The sequence below is a fragment of the Ascaphus truei genome, chromosome 3 (genome assembly GCF_040206685.1).
Source record: "Ascaphus truei isolate aAscTru1 chromosome 3, aAscTru1.hap1, whole genome shotgun sequence".
Lineage (NCBI taxonomy): Eukaryota > Metazoa > Chordata > Amphibia > Anura > Ascaphidae > Ascaphus > Ascaphus truei.
In genome coordinates, this window is record NC_134485.1 from 86,313,941 (window position 1) to 86,341,116 (window position 27,176).

Here is a 27,176-nt window from a genome sequence, read left to right on the forward strand (position 1 = left end):
TCCTCCCATAACCAGCACTCCTACACTGTTCCCCCTCCCATAACCAGTACTCCTACACTACTCCTCCTCCCACAACCAGCGCTCCTACACTGCCCCACTCCCATAACCAGCGCTCCTACACTGTTCCTCCTCCCATAACCAGCACTCCTACACTGTTCCCCCTCCCATAACCATTACTCCTACACTACTCCTCCTCCCACAACCAGCACTCCTACACTGCTCCCCCTCCCGTAAGCAGCGCTCCTACACTGCTCCCCCTCCCATAACCAGTACTCCTACACTACTCCTCCTCCCACAACCATCACTCCTACACTGCTCCCCCTCCCGTAACCAGCACTCCTACACTGCTCCCCCTCCCGTAACCAGCACTCCTACATGGCTCCTCCTCCCATAACCAGCGCTCCTACACTGCTCCCCCTCCCATAACCAGCGCTCCTACACTGCTCCCCCTCCCATAACCAGCGCTCCTACACTGCTCCCCCTCCCGTAACCAGCACTCCTACACTACTCCCCCTCCCATAACCAGCGCTCCTACACTGCTCCCCCTCCCATAACCAGCACTCCTTCACTACTCCTCCTCCCGTAACCAGCACTCCTACACTACTCCTCCTCCCATAACCAGCACTCCTACACTGCTCCTCCTCCCGTAACCAGCACTCCTACACTACTCCCCCTCTTGTAACCAGCGTTACTACACTGCACCACCTCCCGTAACCAGCGTTACTACACTGCTCCCCCTCCCATAACTAGCGCTCCTACACTGCTCCCCCTCCCGTAACCAGTCCCCCCAACACTGCACCACCTCCCGTAACCAGCGTTATTACACTGCTCCCCCTCCTGTAACCAGCGCTCCTACACTGCTCCTCCTCCCGTAACCAGCACTCCTACACTACTCCCCCTCCTGTAACCAGCTTTACTACACTGCACCACCTCCCGTAACCAGCGCTTCTACACTGCTCCCCCTCCCGTAACCAGTCCCCCCAACACTGCACCACCTCCCGTAACCAGCGTTACTACACTGCTCCCCCTCCCATAACCAGCGCTCCTACACTGCTCCCCCTCCCATAACCAGCACTCCTACACTACTCCTCCTCCTGTAACCAGCGCTCCTACACTGCTCCTCCTCCCATAACCAGCACTCCTACACTGCTCCCCCTCCCATAACCAGCGCTCCTACACTACGCCTCCTCCCATAACCAGTGCTCCTACACTGCTCCTCCTCTCGTAACCAGCGCTCCTACACTGCTCCTCCTCCCATAACCAGCGCTCCTACACTGCTCCCCCTCCCGTAACCAGCGCTCCTACACTGCTCCCCCTCCCATAACCAGCACTCCTACACTACTCCTCCTCCCATAACCAGCGCTCCTACACTACTCCTCCCATAACCAGCACCCCTACACTGCACCACCTCCCGTAACAGGCGCTCCTACACTGCTCCCCCTCCCGTAACCAGCACACCTACACTGCTCCCCCTCCCGTAACCAGCGCTCCTACACTGCTCCCCCTCCCATAACCAGCACTCCTACACTGCTCCTCCTCCCATAACCAGCGCCCCTACACTGCTCCTCCTCCCGTAACCAGCGCTCCTACACTGCTCCTCCTCCCATAACCAGCACCCCTACACTGCACCACCTCCCGTAACCAGCACCCCTACACTGCTCCCCCTCCCATAACCAGCGCTCCTACACTGCACCACCTCCCGTAACCAGCACCCCTACACTGCTCCCTCCTACCATAACAGGAGCAGAAATGACCCTCCCAATTATTTTCCTAAAGCTACACGGGGAATGCTGCACAGCATTTATTGAAGTCTCCCTGCTGGTGCTACAATATGTTGCTGCCAGGGACTGAACAAAGTGAGCATTTCCCAGCTCCTGTCGCTGGCAACAGTCTTACACCGATCACTCAATATATATCCAGTGCATCCGTACCTGGTTTAGGTGGTTTGCCTCCTGCTCCTGGGTACAAGCCTGGCAACGAAGAAAAAGATGATAGAGCTTTACTGAGTATATAACTAGTAACTTAATGGAAATGGGGAACAGCTAGTTTTTAATGGAGATACGCGAGTATTTTTCATAATATCAGAGTAATATTTCATAATATCAGAGTAATATTTTGAATATCACAGTTGTGAGTGTCTTCCAGGGAAAGCTGCTGAAAACTGAGCCGTGTAAAGCATTTTACGTTGCTGCTTACAATGCAGAAGAAAAGTCTGCGTGCTATCTGCCACTGGCTCCCTGCAGATGGAGGTTCCAATGGTAGTGGTCATGATAAGGTCATGATAATATCATGATAATATATTCAGTATTTTAATAAATCAGGCACTTCACAGGTCAATTTTAGATGCAAGCGGTATTACAAAATACATGAATTGTTATTATGGCCAGTCAAACCACTGACCAGGCCATAGGACTGAGGTTATCTGGGGTCAAAATCTGGGTTTTAGGAAATCTGAGGTCACAATTAACAAAATAAACAAAAACTTTCTAATGCATCTTGAAAGGCATTCCTGAAGGGGATCTGCAAGCATCAAGGGCTAAGAAGGTATTGCAGAATTGTATGGATTTACTAAATATAAAGATATCATGGGTTCGACAGCGATTCACAAGCATAGCAAATAGATCTTTGTGACATTTACGATCAGACGAATCAAACAATGCCAAACATTTCATGTTTATGAGAATGAATATGTGAGATATGCATTTGTCACTCAAACGGAACACTAAACACAAAGATATTTAAAATTCATATCCAGGCGTGCATTTTAAGTATTCAGGAAGGAAGGATCCAACGCTCCACGGTTTTTTAAATAAAGTAAATTTATTGTGCCACACAACGTTTCGACCAATAGGTCTTTCTCAAGTGATTACCTTTACATTAATTTGGGGTTCCTTGCGCTGCTCTATCTTTTTTTTTAATATGTCTGGATTGGCCCCGGTGGATCGCGGGAGAGCGTGGAAACAGCAGGATATACCCAGTTTGGATTCACAGGGGATTACCAGCTAAGCGCGGTCTCAATTGTTTTGTTTTATCTACAGGTAGTGCCCTGTACTGGAGGGATTGTTACTTAAATCTCACCTCCTGCTCCTGGTACGTATCCAGCTCCTGTTCCCAGTCCTGCTCCTGGTACGTATCCAGCTCCTGGTACGTATCCAGCTCCTATTCCCAGTCCAGCTCCTGGTACGTATCCAGCTCCTGGTACATATCCAGCTCCTGGTCTTAAACCTGCTCCTGTTCCCAATCCGGCTCCAGCTCCATAACCTGACAACAAACAAATACTTAAACACCAGCGTTCGATGTGACACAAAAAAAAAGCAGTAATACACTTCCTGATTTCAAGACATTGTAAACCTATTAAACCCATATAATAAAGCTACAGTCAAGCACACTAAAAAACGAATAGCAAGTCAAGTCATAGTCAATTTAATAACTTTACCCACCTCCCTCCGGACGCCATGGCCTGGACACAGACACGTGGAGTTGCATGTTTGATGTCACGGTGCCAGAAGCGTCACAATGTGATGACGTCGCAGCGCAAGTAATGCATAAACATCCAGGCACCACGGAACAGTGACGCTGTGATGTCATCAAACCGGAAAGTCCACGTTTCCGGGTCCAGGCCATGGCGTTGGGAGGAAGGTGGGTGATGGGTATTCACTGGTGTATAAATATTGGTAAGTATTTTGTATCCCTGATGAAGTTACATGCATGCACCGAAACGTTGGCTGCTGTTTTGACTCTTTAAGTCATTAAATTGACTATGCGCACCCCACAATAAAATTACACTTCACCCCTTACATTGCTGCTCCTTGTAGCAAGCGCTCTTACACTACTACAGTACCCGGTTTGGGTGAATATAGAATAGGCCCCATACCATAGTGTGCAGCAGTATTGTACACAGTCAGGGCTGCCACTCTGCATCACACACATCCTGTGACGGAGCACAATGATCGTTTACCAAGCTCCGTCCTGTCCCAGGCAGCAGTCCCACACCCATCACTCTACAGACTGCACACTGCATCAAGCACATATCCCGCGCATGCGTACCTGGTTTAGGTGGTTTGCCTCCTGCCCCTGGGTACAAGCCTGGCAATGAAGAGAAAGATTATAGAGCTTTACTGAGCATACAACCAGGGGGCTAAATGGCAATGAGGAACGCGAATTGTTAATGAAGTATTGAGTATTACTATTCATATCAAAGTAATACATTGAAAAAACAGGTTGAGACAGCACTCAGTCAAAAACTCACGGCCTACTCCTTATAGGTACAAACAAGCTTCAATTCAAATGCAAACTCTTCGTTTAATGCGATAGAGCAGCTGTGGCCACACCCGAGGAAAGGCTATGTTGTCCTGTAACGTTGCTGATGCTGCTGTATCGAATTAAATTAAGATTTTGCAATTTAATTGAAGATTGTTCGTTCCTTGCAAAGAGTAGATCGTGAATTTTTGCCTGAGTACTCTCTCATCGTGTTTTTTCAATCTGTGGTTTTTTTTGCAGTATTTTAGAGCAGGCTTCTTTGAGACATGCGCTTAGATACTTTTTTTCTACATTTTGTATACATAACAATTTTCCCACGAACAGTATGGTTTTTTTTTGTATGTCTAATATATCAAAGTAATACAATATACTGTATATATCCCAGTATTTCTGGTATTCCCAAAGCATTGATGTCCACATTTAGACACGTGGTATCCATACCAAAGTGTTGCTAGAGATGTATGTATGTATCTTTATTTATATAGCGCCATTAATGTACATAGCGCTTCACAGCAGGAATACACGTGTGACAATCATATAAATAACAAATAATACAAAAAACAGGTCATGGGAATAAGTGCTTCAGACATAAAAGTGACATTTAGGAAGAGTAGTCCCTGCCCCGAGGAGCTTACAATCTAATTGGTGGGGAGAACGTACAGAGACAGTAGGAGGGAGTTCTGGTAAGTGCGTCTGCAGGGGGCCAAGCTTTATGTATCAGGTGTATAGTATTAGCCACGGTGCTACTCATATGCTTCTTTAAGGTGGGTCTTAAAGGTGGATAGAGAGGGTGCTAGTCGGGTATTGAGGGGAAGGGAACTCCAGAGGTGCGGGGCAGTCAGTGAGAAGGGTTTAAGGCGGATATCAGAACATGCCCGAGAGTGTTACTGGGATATGTTTGCGATACTGGAGATAAAGTCCCAGATTTACTAAACTGTGCTAAGCCGCAAGGCACCACGGCCCAAAGTACTGCTGGGCTTAACACAGCATTGCTGAGGATATTAAAGCATTATTGAGGATATCAGTGCATTAGTACATTTGTGGCAGAGCAATACTGTGGATAACAGAATGTTACTGGGGACATCCAACTTCACTCACCAGCTGCAGGCCACCCAAGTCCACCAGCTCCTGCAACCAAGAACATAACAACCTGGTTTACTTTACAGTAACACAAAGGCTTCTGCCGGGCTCTGGAGATCAATGAGCATTGCCGGGCAAGACTGATAGACAATGGAGGATATCACAATCTAAGGCTGTCTCACACTTTAATCTGGTCTGTAACTGTTTCATACGCCCATAATATATATTTTCTTTAACTGTGCACACAATGTCTTGTATATAATGTATACCCTGCTCATTTATGTAACTGTATTTGTAACCATGTATTATTTGTCCTAACTCTGTGCCCAGGACATACTTGAAAACGAGAGGTAACTCTCAATGTATTACTTCCTGGTAAAATATTTTTAGAAATAAAAAATAAATGAAAATAAATCACTATTCTACTGTGATATTCAAATGCTGCTCGGAGCATGAATGAAGATTTCACAACATTAAGTATTTCAGGGTATTATGGTGGTATCAAAGCATTAAAATACACTGTTTATGTCAACATTATTGCATATACTGTAGCACAGAATTACCGAGTATTTAGTGGGAATTTTAGTGTTCACTTACCGGGTGCAAAGCCACCACCTCCTGAAAACAAGAACATATCATCAGTCATTAACCCCTTCATTTCAGCATGACATAAAAGTTACTGGCCTAAAAGTCCCACTTAAGTGCTGCATAACTTAAGTTAATGTACGTCACCGGACAGGGGCCTCTTTGGCAGCATCTCTCATAACATTGAAAGGTTACACGGGGGATACTTCCTCTTGAGACTTAATTGGGGTACATCAGCCTAACATTGCAACAGTTTTGTCAGATCCTGGATATTTTGTAAAGAGTTATCCTCAGCTGGAGTTGCAATGGGGAAAGGGTCCCCTCTTTTCATCTTGGGGGTGTGTTGCCCCTACAACAGCCCACAATTTGTCTAGGCTACAGTTTTTTACCCCATGGACATTTAATATGATTGCCGATGGAGGCCAGAGTTTATGGGATCACTGAAATAAGAGCCTTGTTAATCCTAGTTTAAAAAAATATATGCATCAATAAAAGATTATGTTTGATCAAAATCTTAGGTCTTGCTGAATTTAGGAAAGCAGATTTAATTTTTACCGTTAGATGCGTTTGCTATTGTTTCCCGTGCTTCTATACAGGCATATCCCGCATTAACGTACGCAATGGGACCGGAGCATGTATGTAAAGCGAAAATGTACTTAAAGTGAAGCACTGCCTTTTCCCCACTTATCGATGCATGTACTGTACTGTAATCATCCTATACGTGCATAACTGATGTAAATAACGCATGTGTAACAGGCTCTATAGTCTCCCCGCTTGCGCACAGCTTCGGTACAGGTAGGGAGCCGGTATTGCTGTTCAGGACGTGCTGACAGGAGCATGCGTGAGCTGCCGTTTGCCTTTTGGGCGATATGTCCTTACTCGCGAGTGTTCTTAAAGTGAGTGTCCTTAAACAGGGGTATGCCTGTACTGCAGAAACACTTCCCTTTAAAAGTGCAGAACATATATAGATTGTGCAAGTGGGACTTTCCTTGTTATTTTTTTATTGCATTTATTTTTTTTTAGCATTTGGTTGACATTTCTGTAATATTTGAGAAAATAACATTCAACCACGGCTAGATTGGTAGCACATAGGATTTGTCTAGGTTCGCTTTATATTAAGAATGTTATTGTTAGTGTGATTTGAACATCGCCAGCACTAAAAGCGCCAGCATTTCTTCAGCACTTAGCACTCAAAGGGATAAGCAGCAATTGCAGAATGTTGTCTTTGTGAAGCTCCCACACCGAGGTGTATAAACGATGAGAGAGAGATCCAGCTTCAGCAATGCTCCGGGAGACTAAATGACGCAGCGAGAGAGGATTGCTGATGCCATCGTTATGAGAAGAGGCAGATGCTCAAGGGGACATGGGGCATGTGGGTGAGTGACTGGAGCATGACGGGGGAAGTTGGTGACAGCATGATGTGTTTATAAAGACATGGTGGTATGCTGGGTGTCAGCATAGACAGGATTATGAGTTGACAGGGAAGTGATGGGGGTATCACCGTTCATTTTCTCGGTGTTGATCTATCTTTTATTTAATGATCTCATTATCTCATCCCCATAGGCAGCGCTGGTCTATCCTATCTCCGGTCACTCACCAGGCTGATATCCTCCGCCAATCCCTGCAGCAGCACCATAACCTGAGATGGGACATCAGCATGAAAATGTATTTCTGCCATGGCACCCACACCCAGCGCTCTGACGTCCCTCACACCCGGCACTCACTCCAATCTCTTCAGCATCTCATTTGAACCATGCCTAGCTCACTTATCTCACTGACAACCAGCATTCAACACGCAGTGCTCTTATCCTACCCCAACCTGAGACACACACTGGACATACAACACATATTAGCTCGCTGACCCCATCCGTCACTCTTATATTACCCACGCACGGTTGTCCTATATTGTCCCTTTGGGGCCACAGTTTGTAGAAGTTACCTGGTTTGGGAGGTTTTGCGCCTGGCACCTGACCCGCTGAAATAAGACCAGAGGCAAGTTACATTGTGCTGTGTCAGAATACAAAGCACACAAACTATAGTGCACAAGTCCTGCAGAGCATCACTCCAGCACCCATATCCTGAGAGATACCGGCAGAGTATTGCTTTAACAGCTACAATTCTTGAACTTGATGGACATATGTCTTTTCTTCAAACCCCAGCTACTGTACTGTGTAAACTTGTAAAGCACTGCTCCCAAGCACCCTGTGCTGCCCGACAATTGCACAGTGCTGCTATGCTACCAGAAAGCTACAGAAACATTGCTCCATTATTACCTTTCTCCCTTGTTGACACTCATAGCTTCACTTATTTCACTTTATAACTTCTATTCCCTTGCAGATTATTGTACTATTGACCCTGGCTGTATTCTCTAAAGTTGCCAACTAGACCCAGGTTGTTGGGACAGGTTGATGCTCCTATTGTGCACACAGTAGGCTGACCATTTTTCCCCAGTGAAAAACCGGGACAACTGTCACGCATGCACGAATGGCCCGCGCCAACTGCACATACAGGAACGGCCAGAGCCGACCGAACATGTGAGAACGAACCCCACTGATCGCGCAAGCGCAGCTGGCAAGAGCCAATCTCGATTGTGCTGCCGGCAAGAGCCGATCGCACATGCACGGCTGAAAAGAGCCGATTCCGTATGTGTGGCCGGGAAGAGCAGATCGAGCATGCGCCGGATCGGCACATTCGAGATCGGCGCAGCCGTCTCCGCATGCGCCAACGTTTTTTTAAATGCTGTCGGGACACAATGCCAAAAACCGGGACAATCCCAGCAAAACCAGGGCGTCTGGTCACCCTAATATATAGTAACGCCCTTTACTCTTCTTGTAGAGAAAATAAGAATACATTGATATATTTGAATGCGTACTTCATTTCCATAAATGCTTTAGCTTCCTTGCTCCCTTATGTGGCATAGACCAGTAAATCATTGCTATATTTACTCCTTTCCTGCTAAAGTCCTGCAGATCATTTCTTCATCAACCTCTCCCCTGCCAGAGACCTGCAGATCACTGCTCCACATTTCTGCTTTGAACGCCACAAAACTGCCAGTGTCCATGTCAGCATTAGGATGTAGTCCAGTCCCTAGTTTCCATACTAATGCAAGACTAATGAGAACTACATACAATAGACATGGGACTACATGTAGTAGAGTAGTCCACTATAGAACCACAAGGGTATCCTAAACATGGACACTCAGAGGTCAACTGGAGTGGGGGTCTTTACAGCAGGCAGTGAATGAGCAGAGGAGGTGAGCCAACTGGCCCTTATTTGCTGTCGGATGTCTGTGTTTCTAGAACATTGCCATTGTATTAAAACCCTTGGCTGCAAATAAAATGTATTACAGACAACAAAGGAGTTCAAATACCGCTACGTGCCTTGGCACTATTGGTTAAAACATCTCGAAGCATCAGACGAGAAATAAAGCATGGTGATAAAGGGAAGTCCTGCCACGCAGAGCTTACAGTCAACGGTCATTACTCAATAGCTTCTTCGCTGATAGAAAGTTACCTATCATTGCTCTATTACACTCTACTGTGTTCTGCTGGAGAATCTGCAGATCATTGCTCTCTATTAACCTCGTCTCTGCTAGTCACTCGTGGAGGCATTGCTTCACTAATAGAGAAATGTAAAAAGCATTGCACACTTAACTCTTGCTCTGCTAGAGTTCTGAATATTATTGCCTCATTAACCTCTCCCTTGCTACACAAGAGCAAACATTGTACCCTTAATGCGTTCTCTGCTGTAGCTCAGCACAGCATTTCTCTGTAAAACCCTCCCCACTAGTGTCTTGCAAAGAACTGCTCCATGGACCCACTCCATAGGTCCCACTGTAACGAACCCTCCCTGCATTAGATCAGATTAAAGGGGGTCTCTGATATCTACCCCCGGCTGGCAGTCCTCCTGCACCAACTAGAGACAGAAAGAGTTTATCAGAGGACCCCCAAAACAAGAGGGTTAACCAACACAGATAAAAAGGAAGACGCTTGATAATGAGACTGGAAAAGTATGAGGTTTATATCACTCTGACGCAGGGGACCAAATCTACTAAGGGGTATATGTATCAAGGCAGAAGTGGAGCAATTCAGGGGGGGGGGAAATAATTGCACCGTGAAGAAAAAAAAATCAATAGGATTTCTTTCTTTGATTGCAACTTGTGCAGTTTTTGTGCCCAGGAATTGCTCCACTTTTTACATAGACCCCTAAGCGGTGATAAAGCCACCTGACACCTCCCAGCCCATGTGCTTCATTTGAGAAGAGGTCTTACAGAGCTGTAGACTTAGCACTGCTTGGTAAATATGGCTAATAAACTCCAGGACCAAGGGGACAGGGAATCTCCCGCGGCCGGGGTCACTGTGACCTCTTTAGGTGTCATTAGGGCAAATCTGGTGGAAAGAAACATCAGCAGATTTTATTTTTAAGGAAATAGGATGTGTTTTCTTAACCAAAACTACTGTATTTTTTTTTTTGCATTGATATTACAGCTCTGAGACTTTGATAGATAACCCTAAGGATATGCAGTGTTCGCATAATGGGGTATGACTCAGAGTGACATGAGGTTCTTATCATTGTAACACAGCATCTCTAGTGCTCAGGAAATAGGGCAGTTCCTTACTTGTATAATAAGATGCTGCTTATAATGGAAGTAGAGAGGTTAAGGTGCGTTACTTACCTCCTGCTGGTACTCCTCCTCCTCCGACTCCCACTAAAGACAGGGAAATTACAGAGTTAATCCGCACATATTAGAAACGGGCGTTTCCTAGTTTGGGATAGTATGACATACACTGTACAGTACTGTAGGATGCCCACAGTTTAGACAATGGCGCAGCCCCCAGGATGGGATAAAAGAAGGTTCATATCACAGTGAGACAAGGTGTCAGGTGGCATTCCCCATGTGGGCATAGTAGGAGTTATTCTATGACTGGGACACTGAATCTCTCGGGCTCAGATAATGGACATACAGTAGTACGAGGTTCCTATCACTCAGAGACTATGGGGGTCATTTATCAAAGTCTCCAGTCTGCAAACCCGGGGCAAAGAAACAGTACAAGATTTAAAAAAACAAAAAAACATTCCCATTGAAACCAATGGTATTTTGTTGGTTAATAAATCTGGTGCTGTGTTTTTGTTCCCCTACTGCCCCGGGTTTTTTTGCAGCCGCAAGACTTTGATAAGTCACCACCATGGTATCCTGTGCTCAGGTCACCTCCGGCAGGTACACTATACCAGTAACTAGAAGATGCGTCACTTACCTCCTGCTGGTAGGCCACCTGTTCCGACCCCTAATGAAGCGGGGGAGAGAGAGGAGAGAGAGAGGAGAGAGGAGAGAGGAGAGAGGAGAGAGGAGAGAGGAGAGAGGAGAGAGAGAGAGAGAGAGAGAGAGAGAGAGAGAGAGAGAGAGAGAGAGAGAGAGAGAGAGAGAGAGAGAGAGAGAGAGAGAGAGAGAAAGAGAAAGAGAGAGACAGAAAGATGGGTTAATCATGTGCATGAATAAATAATGCAAATGCCAAAAAGTGCTTGGAACTTTGCTCTTGTCAGAACAATCTGTACACCTTCCATGTGTGTATGTCAGCAGCTTCCTAGCTCTATGAAAGTAACCACAATGGGTTGTTTTTGTTGCATATTTGATGCATCCATTTACAGCTGCAGACCAAGCAATATCCTACATGTGTTTTTTTTTATATAATAAATCAGTCCTTTACTATGAGAAAATTATTTTTATTAAAACAACTGAATTACATTTTACTGTATTATAATGTAACAAGCCTTTACTGTTTCTATAGCAACCATTTACAAAGTCACATTCCCTTCCTCTTCTCAAATAGGCTCTGACACACCTCTTTTTGAGCCCTGCCCTCTCTCTAACAGTGCACCAAATGTATCAAGTGACTGCCTGGTTACATGATCTTCCCCACAGAACTTTGTTCCACTGACTGCAGAATACTCCTCTGCAGCCATTTAGTGAACCCAGGAGCCGAATCTTCGCCGATCGATCACAGGAGAACGGATCGATCGGCAACTTAGCTAATTACTCATCATTGTGTGGATTGTATTGATGCACATATTCAAGGGAGGGGGGTGGAGGGGGGGGGGGGGCAGCTGACCCGACAGCTTGAACTGCTGTTTTAAAGCTATATAAATTACAAAAACATGTCTTGCAATAGCAATTTGAAAATTAGATTAAAAAAATAATAATAATAGGTAGTGCTTTAAAGGTCCCTCCATTCTCCCCCCATATCACATCCATTTACAGCACATTCTTTCTGTAGCCCTTATACTGACTACTTAAAGCTGCAGTTCAGTCAATATCCTGCATGTGTGTTTTTTTTAATAAATCAGTTCTGTAGTAAGAAAAAATACTTTTAGCATTTTCTGTTTTAAAAAAAACAACTTTGAAAGACCAATTTTCTTGTATTCTATTTTATCAGCCATTTGCTAAGGCACTGCCCCTTCATGTCCTGTCACAAGCTCTGGCACACCCCTGCCCTCCCTCTAGCACTTGTCAATGCAGCAGTGCTCATGAATATTCATGAGCTTCCACTGCCAGTCAAGCAGATTATAAACAAATGCCAGCTTTTAATATGTCACCAAATTTCGACCTATCAATACATGGAAAACGAATTAACCTGCAGCTATACTGTTCTTTAGGTAATTAGAGATTGCACACATAAAACTATTGAAGTAAAAAAAAAAATGTAAAAAAAAAAAAAAAAAAAGACTGAACTGCAGCTTTAAAAGGGTTAAGCTATTGGTTTGGGTCTTGCTTCTACCTGTATCTAAAGGCTTTGACAGCCCACACCCTCTTTAGCTGTAGTTCTTCAGAACTTTAGTTTGCAGTTCTGGAGCTGTTCTATAGGAACACAATATTTCGCAGTTGATTAGGGAAAGGAGCAGTTACAGAGAAGTCCAACTGTAGATTAGTCAGGGCGAGGGGCCAGAAGACTGCCAGAGCATCGGGAGGATTGGACAGCAGGGGTAATCGAGGGACCTAAGAGAGAGGTCCTAGTTCTGAGTAGATTTAAAGAAAGGGGAGCTAATGGCTGCACTATACTGTAGCTAATACCAGCAGCATGAAACCATGTAACATTAAAGGTGAGACTTTCTAGTGCAAATAACTTGATTCACTCCTTCTGTGTCCTAACGACGTACGGCCATAAAAGTGCCACCCCAAGGCCCGTATGGCAGCAACCTTATGCCATTGGCCTCCCCTAACATTTTCGGGGGTTCCAGTCGCACAGCGCTACAAGGCAGGCCCCCTCCCCGTCACATGCGGCCCGCTACGAAGAGCTGTCACGTGATACGGAAGTGCCGGAGGGTCCAGGGTCACAGGGGTGGTACAACCCTATGGCACTGAAAGGGTTAAGCCAGAGATCAAGTGGATCCATTCTTACAAGCGTGCAATACATGTAGAAATATATATATTTCGACAATTTCCTCTGAGTCTGTGAATTGTTTTCAAGTTGGATTTGTTGTACATTTTTGGATTATATGATGTGTTTCAAATGAGATGTAATGATAGCTATTCTTATTGTCATAGGTAACAAAAATGTTTTATTTCAACATAATATACTGTATATGTGTACCATTTACCACTTTATAAATATGTTTTTCTAAAATATTATTATTATTATTATTTTTTAACTACCTACAGCTCAGACGTAAGCTCAATTTGGGGGTTTCCTTTCGATCTATTTTGAATACAGGCTAGCACCTCGTTAAGGGGAATATTTCTTTATATGTATTTTAGGGCCCCCACCCTTTTTTTGAAGGTGGCAATTTTTGAAGATCGTGGGATTAGAGAGGCATTACGTTCTTTCTTTTTTTACGCCCTAGTCATGGCCAAGCAGAAGTCTCCCCTGGAGCCATTCACATCTACTTAAGCAAGTGTCCCCTTCAGGAGGTAGCCCGAGAATCACATTTTGGGAGTTGGTGTTTGCCAATAAATTAATATAACCTTTTTACAATAAAAACTTTCTATTTTTTTTAAACAAAAGTCCTTGATACCCATTTTTCATCCTCCTCTGCTCTCCTCCCTGCCCAAGAGCAAAGACCTCGACAACCAGTTTCACAGGAGTTACCTGCTATTAACCTCTGTCATGCGATGGTTGCCATCCATACCCCACTGGCAGGGTGTACACTTAATTAAACCTTTCCATGTTGAAGTGCACAGAGCATCCCACTATTAACCTTTCCTTATAATGAAATCTGAAGAATATCCCTCTATTGACCCCTTTTATAACACAGTCTACAAGTATATAACACAGTCTACAACTTCCATGGTCATGAACTGCCGGCTCTCGGTACATTCATCCTTTCTCTTTACTAAGATCTTCAGAGCGTTGCTCAGCTCTCCTCTTCCTAGGCTGGTAGAGACCCTCAAAGCAAAGCTGTGCGCTCTGCAAATGCCCCCCTGACATTTTTAGTTACGGTAAATCCATCAGGTCTACACACTCACCTCCAGCTGGCTGCCCTCCAGCACCCACTCCAACTGTGGGGGTGAAGAGAAGAGAACAGGTCACCATGAACTGCCACAACAGCAATGTCAAAATCACGTCCCTCACTGGCAGACATAACTGTGCCACTGTCCCCTTCCCTACAAGCAAAGGTCTTGCAATGCAATATAGTGATATAGTGAAAGAGGAACACAATAACAGTGCACGTGTACAGTATATCTTACAGTGCACACACCAAATATATTTTAGTGGTCTTCTGACATTGTATAATGTATAATGAGTGTACCCACCTCCTGCAGGAAGACCCCCAACTCCATAAGCACCTGTACATTCACAAACATGGAAGAGAATAATTAGATGGGCCCTGTCAAACCAGTATTAAAGTGTTACACCCATTGTTTCTGGAGATCATTACTTACCTCCAGACTTAGGGGGTTTAACTAAACCACCAGCTCCATATCCTGGGAAAAGAAACACAGGATTGTGTGTCAACAACCCGGGGAGTGGGTCTAGATGCCATTACATTTGTTGTCCTTCCCTTTGCAGTAGCTTCAAAAGTAAGAATCGACTGTAGCTCATTGACTATCTTGGAGGTCTATATGCCGGGGGACTTAAGTGACAGACACAGTCGGTGGTAATGTCACTGCCTTTGAAATGGGTGAACTCAGGTTGAAATCCAGTGCCAGCTCTTTTTGTGACGTTGTGCAAGTTACTTTATCTGCCTCAGGCACAATATATTGATTTGGAGCAGGGACTTATTGTGTCTGAGAATTCTATGTGCAGCCGCCAGTGATGTACAAGAAGGAGAAAAAGGATAGGCAATATTAGGCATTATAATAGGTGGACCATGTAACTTTGACATACATCTCTCCTTTTGTCGTTAACCATTTCCCAAGGAGTCAAGGAGGGTAAAAAAGTAGGATCAAATACCTTAATATATTGGGATTATTCATTGAACTGGCGGAGTTTCTGTGCAATGGTGCCGTGATAGGCACGATCGCAGTTTCATGAATAACACACATTGGGGTATATTCTATAAGGTCCAAGATCGCGAATCCATGCGGTCTCACTTTAATGGGGTTTCCATGTCAGAGCACACGGAATGACGTTCACACATCTTATAGAATATACCACATTGACTCAAAAAGACTCAAGATCAAAATAACTTTCCTAGGGGGAGATTCACCAATGCAGGTTGTTGCACCGCGATCCCACGATAACTGCTATTCAAGTCAATGGCAGGTGACGTTGGATGGTAGTCCATAGCTAACATCGGTGCTAAGTGAAGCCCGGTGTAAGTGTCCACCCAAAGTGCTATCGGGATCTCTAGTACCAGGCAATGGGACAGTTATATGTATAATAAGATGTTCCTATTAATAGCAATGAAGAGGATAAGGTGCATTGCTTACCTCCTACAGGTAGACCACCAGCACCGACCCCCACTAAAGGCAGAGAAAGAGAAGATAAAGGGATAATCTGCAAATATTATGTAACCCCCCCCCTTTGGGATTACTTTGTAACCCCCCTTTAAGGGGTTAACTGTGTGGTCCACAGAGAGTAACGTCCCTTTGTCATCACATGGTGCTGGGTGACTAAGAAGAATGATAGTCACCGCCCTCTTCTGCCCAGTGATAGTGATGTCATGGCAGGATATATATGAGGGAGAGGATTCTAGAAGGTCAAGTCCCAGAAGGAGTTGAAGAGGTGGGATCTCACTGTGAATAGTGTACATTTGTTTACACTGTAGATATATCTAGGATAGGGTAAGGATTCCCTTTATTTTTTTTTCCAGTTAGGGACAGTGCCCTGTTTAGATAGCATTCCAAGGAATGCCCAGAGGGGGCTCCACAGGCCGCAGCCTGGGGCATAGTTGGACCAGCCCATCGGAGGGTCCATAGCTGACTCTCACCCAGAAGGCCACATGATGGCATAAAGTCCCCAAATACTGACAACAGACAGAGAGAGAGTAGTAGAAGGCCAGGCAATAGCCCAAAGGAGACGGAGCACTATCGAAGCTACAGAGCAGAGAGATCACTTAGATAACAGGAGTTAGTAACGCCTCAGCACCTCACTAGCAGGCCGAAATAGGGGTGGCTAGAGAAGAAGATACAGACATACAGTAGTGAAACAGTGCATACAGACAACAGTAGTGAAACTATACACAAATGAAGTGTACTGTACGATGTAACAGAGACTGTATCAATGGTGATTAATGAAGACACTGTTTGTGTGAATAAAGTTCCTGGCGCCCATCATTGCATTACCAACGCCCAGCCTGCACGAATCCAGAACCCCGACAAAGTAATCAACACTGAGCAAGCCAAGTGTAGAGATATTTTATGTAAACCCCCTAGGAGCCAGGCAAGGAGGATTACAATTACAAATGGGGCAGTTCCTGGTTTGGGATACTATGATAAAGGATGGTCAGAATTTAGACAAAGGGACAGCCGCCAGAGTGAGATCAAATTAGGTTCATATCCCAGTGAGACATGGTGTCAGGTGGCATTCCCTATGTTGGGATAGTAGGAGTTATTCTATGACTGTGGCAATGAATCTCATAGAATCTACAGCTCTGAGACTTTGATAGATAACCCTAAGGATATGCAGTGTTCGCATAATGGGGTATGACTCAGAGTGACATGAGGTTCTTATCATTGTAATACAGCATCTCTAGCGCTCAGGAAATAGGGCAGTTCCTTACTTGTATAATAAGATGCTGCTTATAATGGTAGAAGAGAGGTTAAGGTGCGTTACTTACCTCCTGCTGGTACTCCTCCTCCTCCGACTCCCACTAAAGACAGGGAAATTACAGAGTTAATCCGCACATATTAGAAAGGGGCGTTTAATAGTTTGGGATAATATGACATACACTGTACAGTACTGTAGAATGCCCTCAGTTTCGACAAAAGGGCAGCCCCCAGGATGGGATAAAGAAGGTTCATATCACAGTGAGACAAGGTGTCAGGTGGCATTCCCTATGTGGAGACAGTAGGAGTTATTGTATTACTGGGACACTGAATCTCTAGGGCTCGGATAATGGACATACTGTACAGTACTACGAGGTTCCTATCACTCAGAGACTATGGGGGTCATTTAGTAAGTCTCCAGGCTGTAAATCCGGGGCAAAGAAACAGTGCAAGATTTTTTAAAGAAAAACAATCAGTGCACTGTCCATGTGAGTATGGCAGCAGCTGCCCAACGTTGGTGCAACCATTTAAAACACCCCAGTATTTTAACCATTGCAACTAGCACTGAATAAAGTAACTTTTTAGATATATCTATCATATAACCATCTATACGGTTTTTGGCCGATTACCATATACACTCCACCATTGTTTCTCACATTTGACCACGCAGGACCTATAGTCAGATAAATGTACAATATCTCTCGGAGTCATCTTCACAACTCTTGATACGACACTACGACTACTCATGCAGTTATAGAGTGCATACAAGTGGGTATTTTTATTCCCTCTTTCTCTGGATGGAATCTGGTCTCTCTTTTTGCTTTCTTCATTTAAAGCCATGTAAAGCAATTTATAGCAAGCAGTCGATAACGTTCTTTTTTTTTTTGCATCAGCAATTTGAAAAACAATTCCAAAGGAAATACAATAACTAGTGCTTTAGCACTCTACTGACCCCTTCTCTGCTGACCCCCTTAAAATTCCTAATTAAAACTTTCCATACTGAAGTGCACAGAACATCCAACTATTGACTTTCCTATAATGAAATCCGCAGAATTTTCCTCTATTAACCTCATTCATAACGTAGTCTACAGCTCATCACAAGACACTTTTATGGTCAGGAACTGCCAGTCGTAGTTACATTGCCATAAGTAGGCTGCGTCTATACTCACACAGACGGAGCAGAGCGGAGGGGAGGCGCAGCCACACCGTGATACTCTTGCTAAAGCCTGAGCTTTTTCATGGCTTTGCATAGTATGCAGCGGGTGCGATTTGGGGGCGTGGCAATAAAAATTTGGAGGCGTGGCAATGACGTTCCGGTGCGGACGTCACTTCCCTACCTCACATCCCGATGCCACAGGCATTTTTTCAGATTCAGCATCTGAAGCACTGTGCAGACAAGTTCACTTTCCCCCGGTATGGAAATTAACATTAATTTTGTGTGTGTTGTGTATGTTGTTTGTGTTGTTGTGTGTTTACCACCGGCATACAAAAAAAAAATGGCGTCACTTTAAAAATGTAATTTCACTTTGATTGGAGGAGACAGGTCACGTGATCATGCCATCGCGCAAAAAATCACTTGGCTCAGTCTCCTTCAATTTCGCGCCTTTGCCAGCTCCGTCTGACGTGCGCGCTGGCGCAATCTATAGGCATCCTCAAAGAGGACCATAGATGGGAACGCGCAGCGTGCGCGCGCCTCCGCTCCGTTCCGCTCCGTCTGCTATAGTATAGTCGCAGCCCAAGATCTTCAGAGCGTCGCTCAGCTCTCCCCCTTCTATGCTTTGCTGTGCGCTCTGTAAAAAATCATCTGCCGATGTCTGTAGTTATGGTAAATCTATTAGGTCTACACACTCACCTCCAGCTGGCTGCCCTCCAGCACCCACTCCAACTGTGAGGGTGAAGAGAAGAGGTCACCATTAAGTGACACCAAGTGTCCCAGACACAACTGCAGTGTCAAAAACACACATCCCTACTCTATACTGTTTATTATGTAATGTATCAATACCTAATAAAAATGTTTGGAAAAAAAAAACACACATCCCTCCCTGGTGATTATCACGGGCAGATCGAACTGTGCAACTGTCCTCTTCACTACAGGAGGCCCCAGCAAGGCCTTGCAATGTAGTATAGTGAAAGAGGAACACAATAACAGTGCCCGTGTACAGTATATCTTACAGTGCACACATCAAATATATTGTAGTGGTCTTCTGACATTATATAATGTATAATGAGTGTACCCACCTCCTGCAGGAAGACCCCCAACTCCATAACCAGCTGCATTGAAAAACATGGAAGAGAATAATTAGATGGGCCCCGTCAAACCAGTATTAACGTGTTACACCCATCGTCTCTGGAGATCATTACTTACCTCCAGACTTAGGGGGTTTAACTAAACCACCAGCTCCATATCCTGGGAAAAGAAACACAGGATTGTGTGTCAACAACCCGGGGAGTGGGTCTAGATGCCATTACATTTGTTATCCTTCCCTTTGCAGTGGCTTCAAATGTAAGTAATCACACACACATGCGCGCATACACACACACACACACACACACACACACACACACACACACACACACACACACACACACACACGCTCAGTAATAATGTCACTGCCTTTGAAGAGGGTGAACCCAGTTCGACATTCAGTGTCAGCTCTTTTTGTGTCCTAGGGCAAATGACTTTATCTCCCTGTGCCTCAGGCACTAGATTTGATTCGGGGCAGAGACTTATCATGCCTGCGAAATTCTATGTACAGCGCTGCCTACACGGTCAGCACTCTATAAGAAAAAAAGTGTAGTCATTATTGGTACATTATAATTGGTGTGCCACGTGGCTCTTACGTAACTCCTTCTATATTGGTCAGTAACCTCTTTCCAACAAGTAAGGAAAGGTAATGTCAATTAGCATCTTACAGTTAGGGTTATATAAAAAAAACTGTGCGGACCCACTATGTACTCATCACTTTATAATAGATATATATTTACAAAATGACAATACAGTTACTATGCAGGGAATGTAGCAATCAGTGGCGTAGGAAGACATGGGCGGCCCCCAGGCAAAATGTTTCTCTTGCGTTGGCCGCGCGTGCGCAATCAGCACTTGCCGGCTGCGCATGCGCATGCGCAGTTGGCAAATATGCCGGGACAAATATGGATTGGTCACCCTAGAGAGCGGCCCCCCAAGAGCGCGGGCTCCCAGGCTTTGCTTTGGCTATAGATACTGTACACCACTGATAGTAATACAGATGGCATAAATACATCAGGACATCAATATAACACAGGGAGAAAGGAACCAATGCCTCAAAGAGCTTCCAGTCTAACCGGCATGAGGGGAGACAGGCACAGCAGGAGTACATTTGAGTGCCTTGGTTAGAGTGTATATAATATCATACTATAGTTTAGTGAGTATTTATTATCCACTATAATTAGTTGAACAGGTGCCTTTTCAGATGGGTTTTGAAATAGCTTTCTGTGAGTAGGTTTACTGGCTTTGCACTTCTTTAACCCAGGCTGGGCTGTAGAAGCTGTGTAATGCAGCTGGAATAAGCTCACAGGGGTCCATGTTACAATGGATAAGCAGTTAAGAGTGACACACTGTTTGTGCTCATTTGCATGTCGTTACCCAGAATCCCTAGCTGCAGTGGACGCACTTTATGGGGAAAGACAGGTTTGCAGGCCTGTCTGAGACATGCAAATGTGCTCACAAGTGGTATTTTTCTTTGCCGAGATTAGGGAGAGAAGGTTCTTTCCGGACATTGAGAGGGAGGGAATTCCAGAGCTAGGCAGCAGCATGTGAGAAGGGTTCCAGGCATGAGAGCTGCAGTAACATTGGGGGGGTAGAGAGAAGACAGACCCGAGCAGGGTGTACAGTACAGAGCGAGCAGGGGTATAGTGAGAGATTAAAGCTCGGGTATAGGGAGGGGCAGAGGAGTGGAGCGCCTTGAAAGAGAGAAGAAGAATGTGGTAGTGAATGTGGATATGAGCGAGTTTTCAGAAGGAGAGAGGTTATCCTGTCCATCTGTCCCTTTCATTATCAGAGGCCCCAGGAATGCAATGCAACATAGTGAAAGAGGAGCAAAAAGACAGTGACAGTGTACAGTATATCTTTGCAGTGCATGCACCAAAGATATTTTGGTGGCACTCTGGCATTGTATAATATATAATGAGTGTACCCACCACCTCCTGCAGGAAGACCCCCAACTCCATAACCACCTGTACATTCAAAAACATGGAACATAATTAGATGTGCCCCATCAAACCAGTATTAACGTGTTACACCCTTGGGGGCTCTATGTATCAAATGCCACATTCCGGCGCAAAGTCGTTAATTTGCCACAGCCCGTGCTAAAATATACGTGCGACAGACAGCATTTATGCATTAATCTTGCTGGCACCATTTTCGGGGAGGTCTCGTGGCAGTCAGACGCAGATGAGGGACTGATGGCTCATTGGGAGGAGACAGGGTGGGTTTATATTTGCATAGAGGCGCAGGTCTCTGTATTAAGGGATGTGCGGCTTGCGTTATTATTGATGATAGTTTTCTGCGTTGGCTTTTCTCCGTCACCTGAAAGGTGGCGCATGTCTTTTTTTTAGCGCAGAATACTAGCGCTGCATGCGCCAAATTCTAAAACAGTATAAATACACGTCATACTTACGTCGCGTTTCAGAAAGCAAAAAAAAAAAAGCCAATTTGTTTTACACAACTGCCTCAGCGCAGACGTACATATTGATACACAGAGCCCATTGTCTCTGGAGATCATAACTTACCTCCAGTCTCCAGTAAAGAGAAGGTTGCAGTAGTCCAGACAGGATAGAATGAGGGCATGCATTACATTTTAATAGTAGAGAAATAGGAAAAAAAAGTTAATTTAGCAGTGTTACATAGAAAGACGCAGCAAGATTTAGCAATAGTATTATAAGGCGGGGAAGAACAAAAGAGAAAAATCAAATATGACAGTATATACAGTAATACGAGGATCCCAACACTCACAGTCTATGGGGGGTGAGGGGGGGGGGGGGAGGAGGGGTCATTTATCAAAGTCTCCAGACTGCAATCCTGGAGCAAAGAAACAGTAACAGGTTTTTAAAAGAAAAACATTCCCATCAAAACCAATGGATTTTGTTGTTTAATAAATCGAATTGAGTGTTTTTGGACCAAGTTTGCCCTGGTTTTGCCGTCTGGAATCTTTAATAAATCACCTCCCAGGTAATCTGTGTTCAGGTCACTGGGCAGGTCACCTGCTGGTACAATAGGATGTTCCTGTTGCTAGATGATGCGTCACTTACCTCCCGCTGGTAGACCACCTGCTCCGACGAGAGAGAGAGAGAGAGAGAGAGAGAGAGAGAGAGAGAGAGAGAGAGAGAGAGAGAGAGAGAGAGAGAGAGAGGTTAATCACGTGTTTTAGTATATATATCTCTCCAATGTCTCTCAATTAACTCTACCACACTGCTTACATTCTACAGAAAAGTCTTTCATTAACGCTTTCCACATTGAAGTGCACAGAGCATGCCACCATTAACCTCTCCTAAATTGAATTTTGCAGAATATGCCTCTACACTTGCTAAGATATTTAGCGCATTGTTCCACCCTCCCCTTTCAAGGTTTGTAGAGGCCCTCAAAACGTAGCTGTGCGCTCTGCAAATGCTCAGTCGGCATCTTTAGTTACGGCAAATCCATGTAGGTCTCCACACTCACCTCCAGCTGGCTGCCCTCCAGCACCCACTCCAACTGTGGGGAAGAACAGAGCAGATCACCATCAAGTTCCACCAAGTGTCACAGACACAACACCAGTGCCATAAACACATCCATCATAGACGATTATCACTGATCATCTGCAGATGTAACTGTACAACTGTCTCTTCACTATCTGAGGCCTCAGAAAGGAGACACCTGATGTCTCAAAGGCTTATGCACAAGAAAACCTTGCATCATTGATATGTTGGTCCATTAAAAGGTATCACAGAGTATACAACGTATTTTACAGTTCAATCTAGTAAAAGGGAAGCAAAAAGACAGTGTACACTATATCTTTGCAGTGCATACTACATATATTTTGGTGGTATTCTGACATTGTTTAACATATAGTGAGTGTACACACCTCCTGCAGGAAGACCCCCAACTCCATAACCAGCTGTGTTCAAAAAATGGAAGAGAATAGTTAGATGTGCCCCATCAAACCAGTATTAACACATTACACCCTTGGGGGTTCCTCAATAAAGTGCGATAGTGCGGATTCAGCATCACGACATGGAAACTCCCATTAACTTGGGACTTCCTATGCGGCAGTGTCACACTTTATTGCGTAAGCCACGTTGTCTCTGGAGATTAACACTTACCTCCAGTTTTAGGGGGTTTAACGCCCAAACCACCAACTCCTGGGAAAAGAAACACAGGATTGTGTGTCAAATGCCTGGCAAGCGGGTCTAGGTGCCCCTTAAACGATTTGTTTTCCCTTTTGCCTCAAGCTTCAAATTTTAGAAACTACTGTCGCTCGCTGACTTTGCTGGAGATCTGTGTGCTGGGAGAACCACGTGGAAGACACACACACACACACACACACACACACACACACACACACACACACACACACACACACACACACACACACACACACACACACACACACACACACACACACACACACAAAGGAGCAGCTCAGTGGTAATGCCAATGGGTTTGGATCTAGGTTCACCTGCCTCAAAGGCAGCGCCTGCTCTCTCTGTGACCTTGGGCAAAATCACTTTATCTCCCTCTACCTCGGGCAACACCAGTTTGATTCTGGGAAGAGACTTATTGTGCCTCCAAAACTCTATGTGAAGTTGCTACACATGAAAAGAAAAGGTAAGCAATTCTGAATACATTATAATCGGTGCGCCATGTAACACCTACGGAAGTCTGTCTATATTTTGAGTAGCCACTTCCCACATTGTAAGCTGAGACAAGAAGAGTAAAAAAAAAGAAGTGGCAAATAGTCAAACATTTGGGGTGATGGTGTCCCTGTCTATCGCAGTTTCAGGAATAACCCCTATTGACTCAAGATCAAAATCATCTCCTTCCAATTTTATTATTAATAATAAAAATATATATTCCCCCCCCCCCCTGACATAGTGCTGACAGTGTACACAGCACTGTACATATAATTTTGCAGGCACAAGGGTCCCTAGTCTGTAGATTGTACATGTTGGTGCCTGCAGCTCAGGTACCTTGGGAGGGTCGTTGCTCAAGGTCACAAGGAGCTGGCATCGAGATTTGAGCCAGGGGGCTTTAATCATGGAGCCATTCCTCCAGCCCTAAAGTATTGCAAGGGTTGCAAGATGGGTCACAAATGTAAAGCAAAGCACAGGACGAATCACGGACATCTGATAGCAAGGTTCCACTCTTTTTTTTATTACTTACCAGCCCCAGGTACACCTCCAGCTCCTGGTACGCCTCCGTAGCCAGGTACACCACCAGCTCCTGGTACGCCTCCATAGCCAGGTACACCTCCATAACCAGGTACGCCTCCATAGCCAGGTACGCCTCCATAGCCAGGTACGCCTCCGTAGCCAGGTATGCCTCCGTAGCCAGGTACGCCTCCGTAGCCAGGTACGCCTCCGTAGCCAGGTACGCCTCCGTAGCCAGGTACACCTCCGGCCCCAGGCACACCTAAATATGTAAAGCTTTGTTGCAATAAATCCCTACAGCTGTGCCCTTCACACTTCCACATTCAGCATTAAAGCATAGGAGCACAGAGGAGGGCTGTGTTTATTTTCTACTAAGTCCCTTACACGGCGTAGAAATAAAATGATGCAGAGACAGGTGGGGCTAATGGACCACTGCGTTTGCCTTTGCCGCTGCAAGATGATGTAGTAACAAAGACAGAAGGAACCTGGGGTCAACAGAATATTGTGACCTATTTCCAGGACATAGATTACAATGGTCGTTTTTTGGTTAGCGATTCCTCCAGTTGTTTCAGCCCTTTTAGCGACAATCTTTACAAACTGTTAATAAATGTGTGTTAAAGACTGGTTTCAATCTGAGTGACCTTGGGCAAGACATCTTATCACCCTGTGCCATCAGGCACAAAAAATGATATTGTAAGCTCTGTGTGGGACAGGGACTCACTGTGTCTGCAAAACTGTATGTTACAGCCCCTACGCAGACCATCGGCGCTGTATAGACAATTAATACAGTATTATTGTAGATCCATCGTCTTGAGTGTGATTATTTGCTTCTTCCCAATCATACGTCGCTGCTTTGCCTTCTTCAAACATTTGTTATCTTTAATAGTCTTCTTCACCATACCACAGTTGATGTTTCTTACAGAAGCCATTATGCGCTTGCATCTTGAGATTGTTTCATTTATCGCCGTTTCCTCAATAAACTGCTTTATCTACTGCTTTCTGCTTGCGATCCCTTCAGTTTTCGGTGCGCTCTTGGCTATTGTTTTCATACGTTTTTCAATAACTGTTTGTTAAAACGTCCCCGTGTGTCTCGAGCGAGCTGAAGCTCTAGTTACATTCCCTGCTGTTATTTTGGAGGGGCTTGATGCTAATTGTTTTTGGTCTTCCTTATCATCAACGTTCTTCTTTCCATTTTCCCAGGAATCAACGTGGAGACAGATTGCAAACATTGTCAGAATGTGAACACTTCTACATCTTGAATTCGTTCTTTAAGAAGAACTCAAATAGAAAATGGTTATATATATATATATATATATATATATATATATATATATATATATACCTATATTTTTTTACACAGTAAAAGTCTTGTAGGGTGAATACTGTTCATGCATTGAGAAATATTTAATCAGTAAACCAAATAAAAAAAACCTGATATTTAATACTTATTGTTTCGGCTCCCAATGGAGCCTTAAAAATGTGGAGTAATAAATATTAACTTAAAAAAAAAATTGGGAGTGGCTGTCCTTCTGTTCTCTGATTAGTGTGTATATGTATCAATGATTGTACTTTGTGTGTGTGTGTGTGTATATATACACACACACACACACACACACACACACACACACACACACACACACACACACACACACACACACACACACACACACACACACACACACACACACACACACACACAAAGTACAATCATTGATACAGAAACAAAATAAATAGTATGAAAGCATGGCTCAACATTTGTGTCTACCACCACAAGGTGTCACTGTAACACATTAATGGAAGTGGCTCATCTGGTCAATCCCTCCATTGGGTGACAAAATGATAAAACGGCAGATTCATCTGTCTCTTCAAGTGCATGGTGACCTACTATTAGTCTGAAGTGCAGTCCATGGGCTGCGGTCACTAACCATATTTGGGGGGTTTGGCACCAGGCTGTGCTCCAACTTGGGGTATCCCTGAAACAAGAAAGCAGAATCATTTTAATAGGACGGAGAAGACCCAACGTCTACACCACATCCTGTAACCATATGAATCCCACACAACTCTACCTGCTCCCGGCACTGCCCCACCGCCAGGCAAAACACCCGCTCCAGGACCAAAACCTGGGATAGCTCCAGCACCAAAACCTGGGACAGCTCCAGCACCATAACCTGGGACAGCTCCAGCTCCAGGACCAAAACCTGGGACAGCTCCAGCTCCAGGAATCACTCCTCCAGCACCTGTAAAGAGTGATACATATGAGACCACACCAGATCCCACACACATATAAAAAGGTGGGTGGGGTTTTGTACGGGAAGTCTCAAACACTTTGGTCTCCAGCATAGGTTTGGATTCGCCACAAAAATAAAAATATTTATTGTACCATCAGCAGTGACAAGAGAAAGGCAATAAATGCGGCCCTTGTGTTTGTGTTTGCGTGCCTTCGGTCCCCCTGCTGTGGCGGCCCTGCAGATTTACTTACTCTGGGTCATGGTGACATTGCCGATGCATGCGAATAGTTGTACAGAAAATAAACCTATTATACTTGTACTCGGAGATCAGTAAACAAAAATAATACACAGTTGAGTCACTTTTAATGAATACCATACATAGTTGGTGGCATTTGGAGATTTTTCTTTTTAACACCAGACAGTGCTACATAAGGGAATTAAGAAAGCCTGACTGTGTGTGTGAGTAACTGTCTCTGGTGATGGCTGTCTGTCTTAAA

At 44.6% G+C, this 27,176-nt stretch overlaps 1 protein-coding gene across 13 annotated transcripts in view; it reads right to left on the reverse strand.

Moving 5' to 3' along the window:
• The window catches only part of ELN (elastin), a 101,507-nt gene that overhangs the window by 10,408 nt on the left and 63,923 nt on the right, over nucleotides 1–27,176 (reverse strand). For 4 of the 13 annotated variants that reach the window (XM_075594513.1, XM_075594505.1, XM_075594516.1 and 1 more), the window contains 25 exons: nucleotides 26,518–26,688; nucleotides 26,377–26,424; nucleotides 24,465–24,713; nucleotides 23,405–23,443; nucleotides 23,167–23,199; nucleotides 22,764–22,796; nucleotides 22,355–22,372; nucleotides 21,245–21,280; nucleotides 19,434–19,475; nucleotides 19,307–19,339; nucleotides 18,921–18,953; nucleotides 17,140–17,172; nucleotides 15,791–15,823; nucleotides 14,801–14,842; nucleotides 14,672–14,704; nucleotides 14,384–14,416; nucleotides 11,181–11,210; nucleotides 10,601–10,633; nucleotides 7,865–7,900; nucleotides 7,523–7,564; nucleotides 5,938–5,958; nucleotides 5,359–5,388; nucleotides 4,048–4,086; nucleotides 3,079–3,261; nucleotides 1,932–1,970 (listed from right to left, as the gene is read on the reverse strand). In XM_075594513.1, the coding sequence (XP_075450628.1) occupies nucleotides 1,932–1,970; nucleotides 3,079–3,261; nucleotides 4,048–4,086; nucleotides 5,359–5,388; nucleotides 5,938–5,958; nucleotides 7,523–7,564; nucleotides 7,865–7,900; nucleotides 10,601–10,633; nucleotides 11,181–11,210; nucleotides 14,384–14,416; nucleotides 14,672–14,704; nucleotides 14,801–14,842; nucleotides 15,791–15,823; nucleotides 17,140–17,172; nucleotides 18,921–18,953; nucleotides 19,307–19,339; nucleotides 19,434–19,475; nucleotides 21,245–21,280; nucleotides 22,355–22,372; nucleotides 22,764–22,796; nucleotides 23,167–23,199; nucleotides 23,405–23,443; nucleotides 24,465–24,713; nucleotides 26,377–26,424; nucleotides 26,518–26,688 (1,362 nt within the window). Of the gene's footprint in view, nucleotides 1–1,931; nucleotides 1,971–3,078; nucleotides 3,262–4,047; nucleotides 4,087–5,358; nucleotides 5,389–5,937; nucleotides 5,959–7,522; nucleotides 7,565–7,864; nucleotides 7,901–10,600; nucleotides 10,634–11,180; nucleotides 11,211–14,383; nucleotides 14,417–14,671; nucleotides 14,705–14,800; nucleotides 14,843–15,790; nucleotides 15,824–17,139; nucleotides 17,173–18,920; nucleotides 18,954–19,302; nucleotides 19,340–19,433; nucleotides 19,476–21,244; nucleotides 21,281–22,354; nucleotides 22,373–22,763; nucleotides 22,797–23,166; nucleotides 23,200–23,404; nucleotides 23,444–24,464; nucleotides 24,714–26,376; nucleotides 26,425–26,517; nucleotides 26,689–27,176 lie in introns of all 13 variants that reach the window. The other 9 variants (XM_075594506.1, XM_075594509.1, XM_075594507.1 and 6 more) reach the window with 9 other exon arrangements.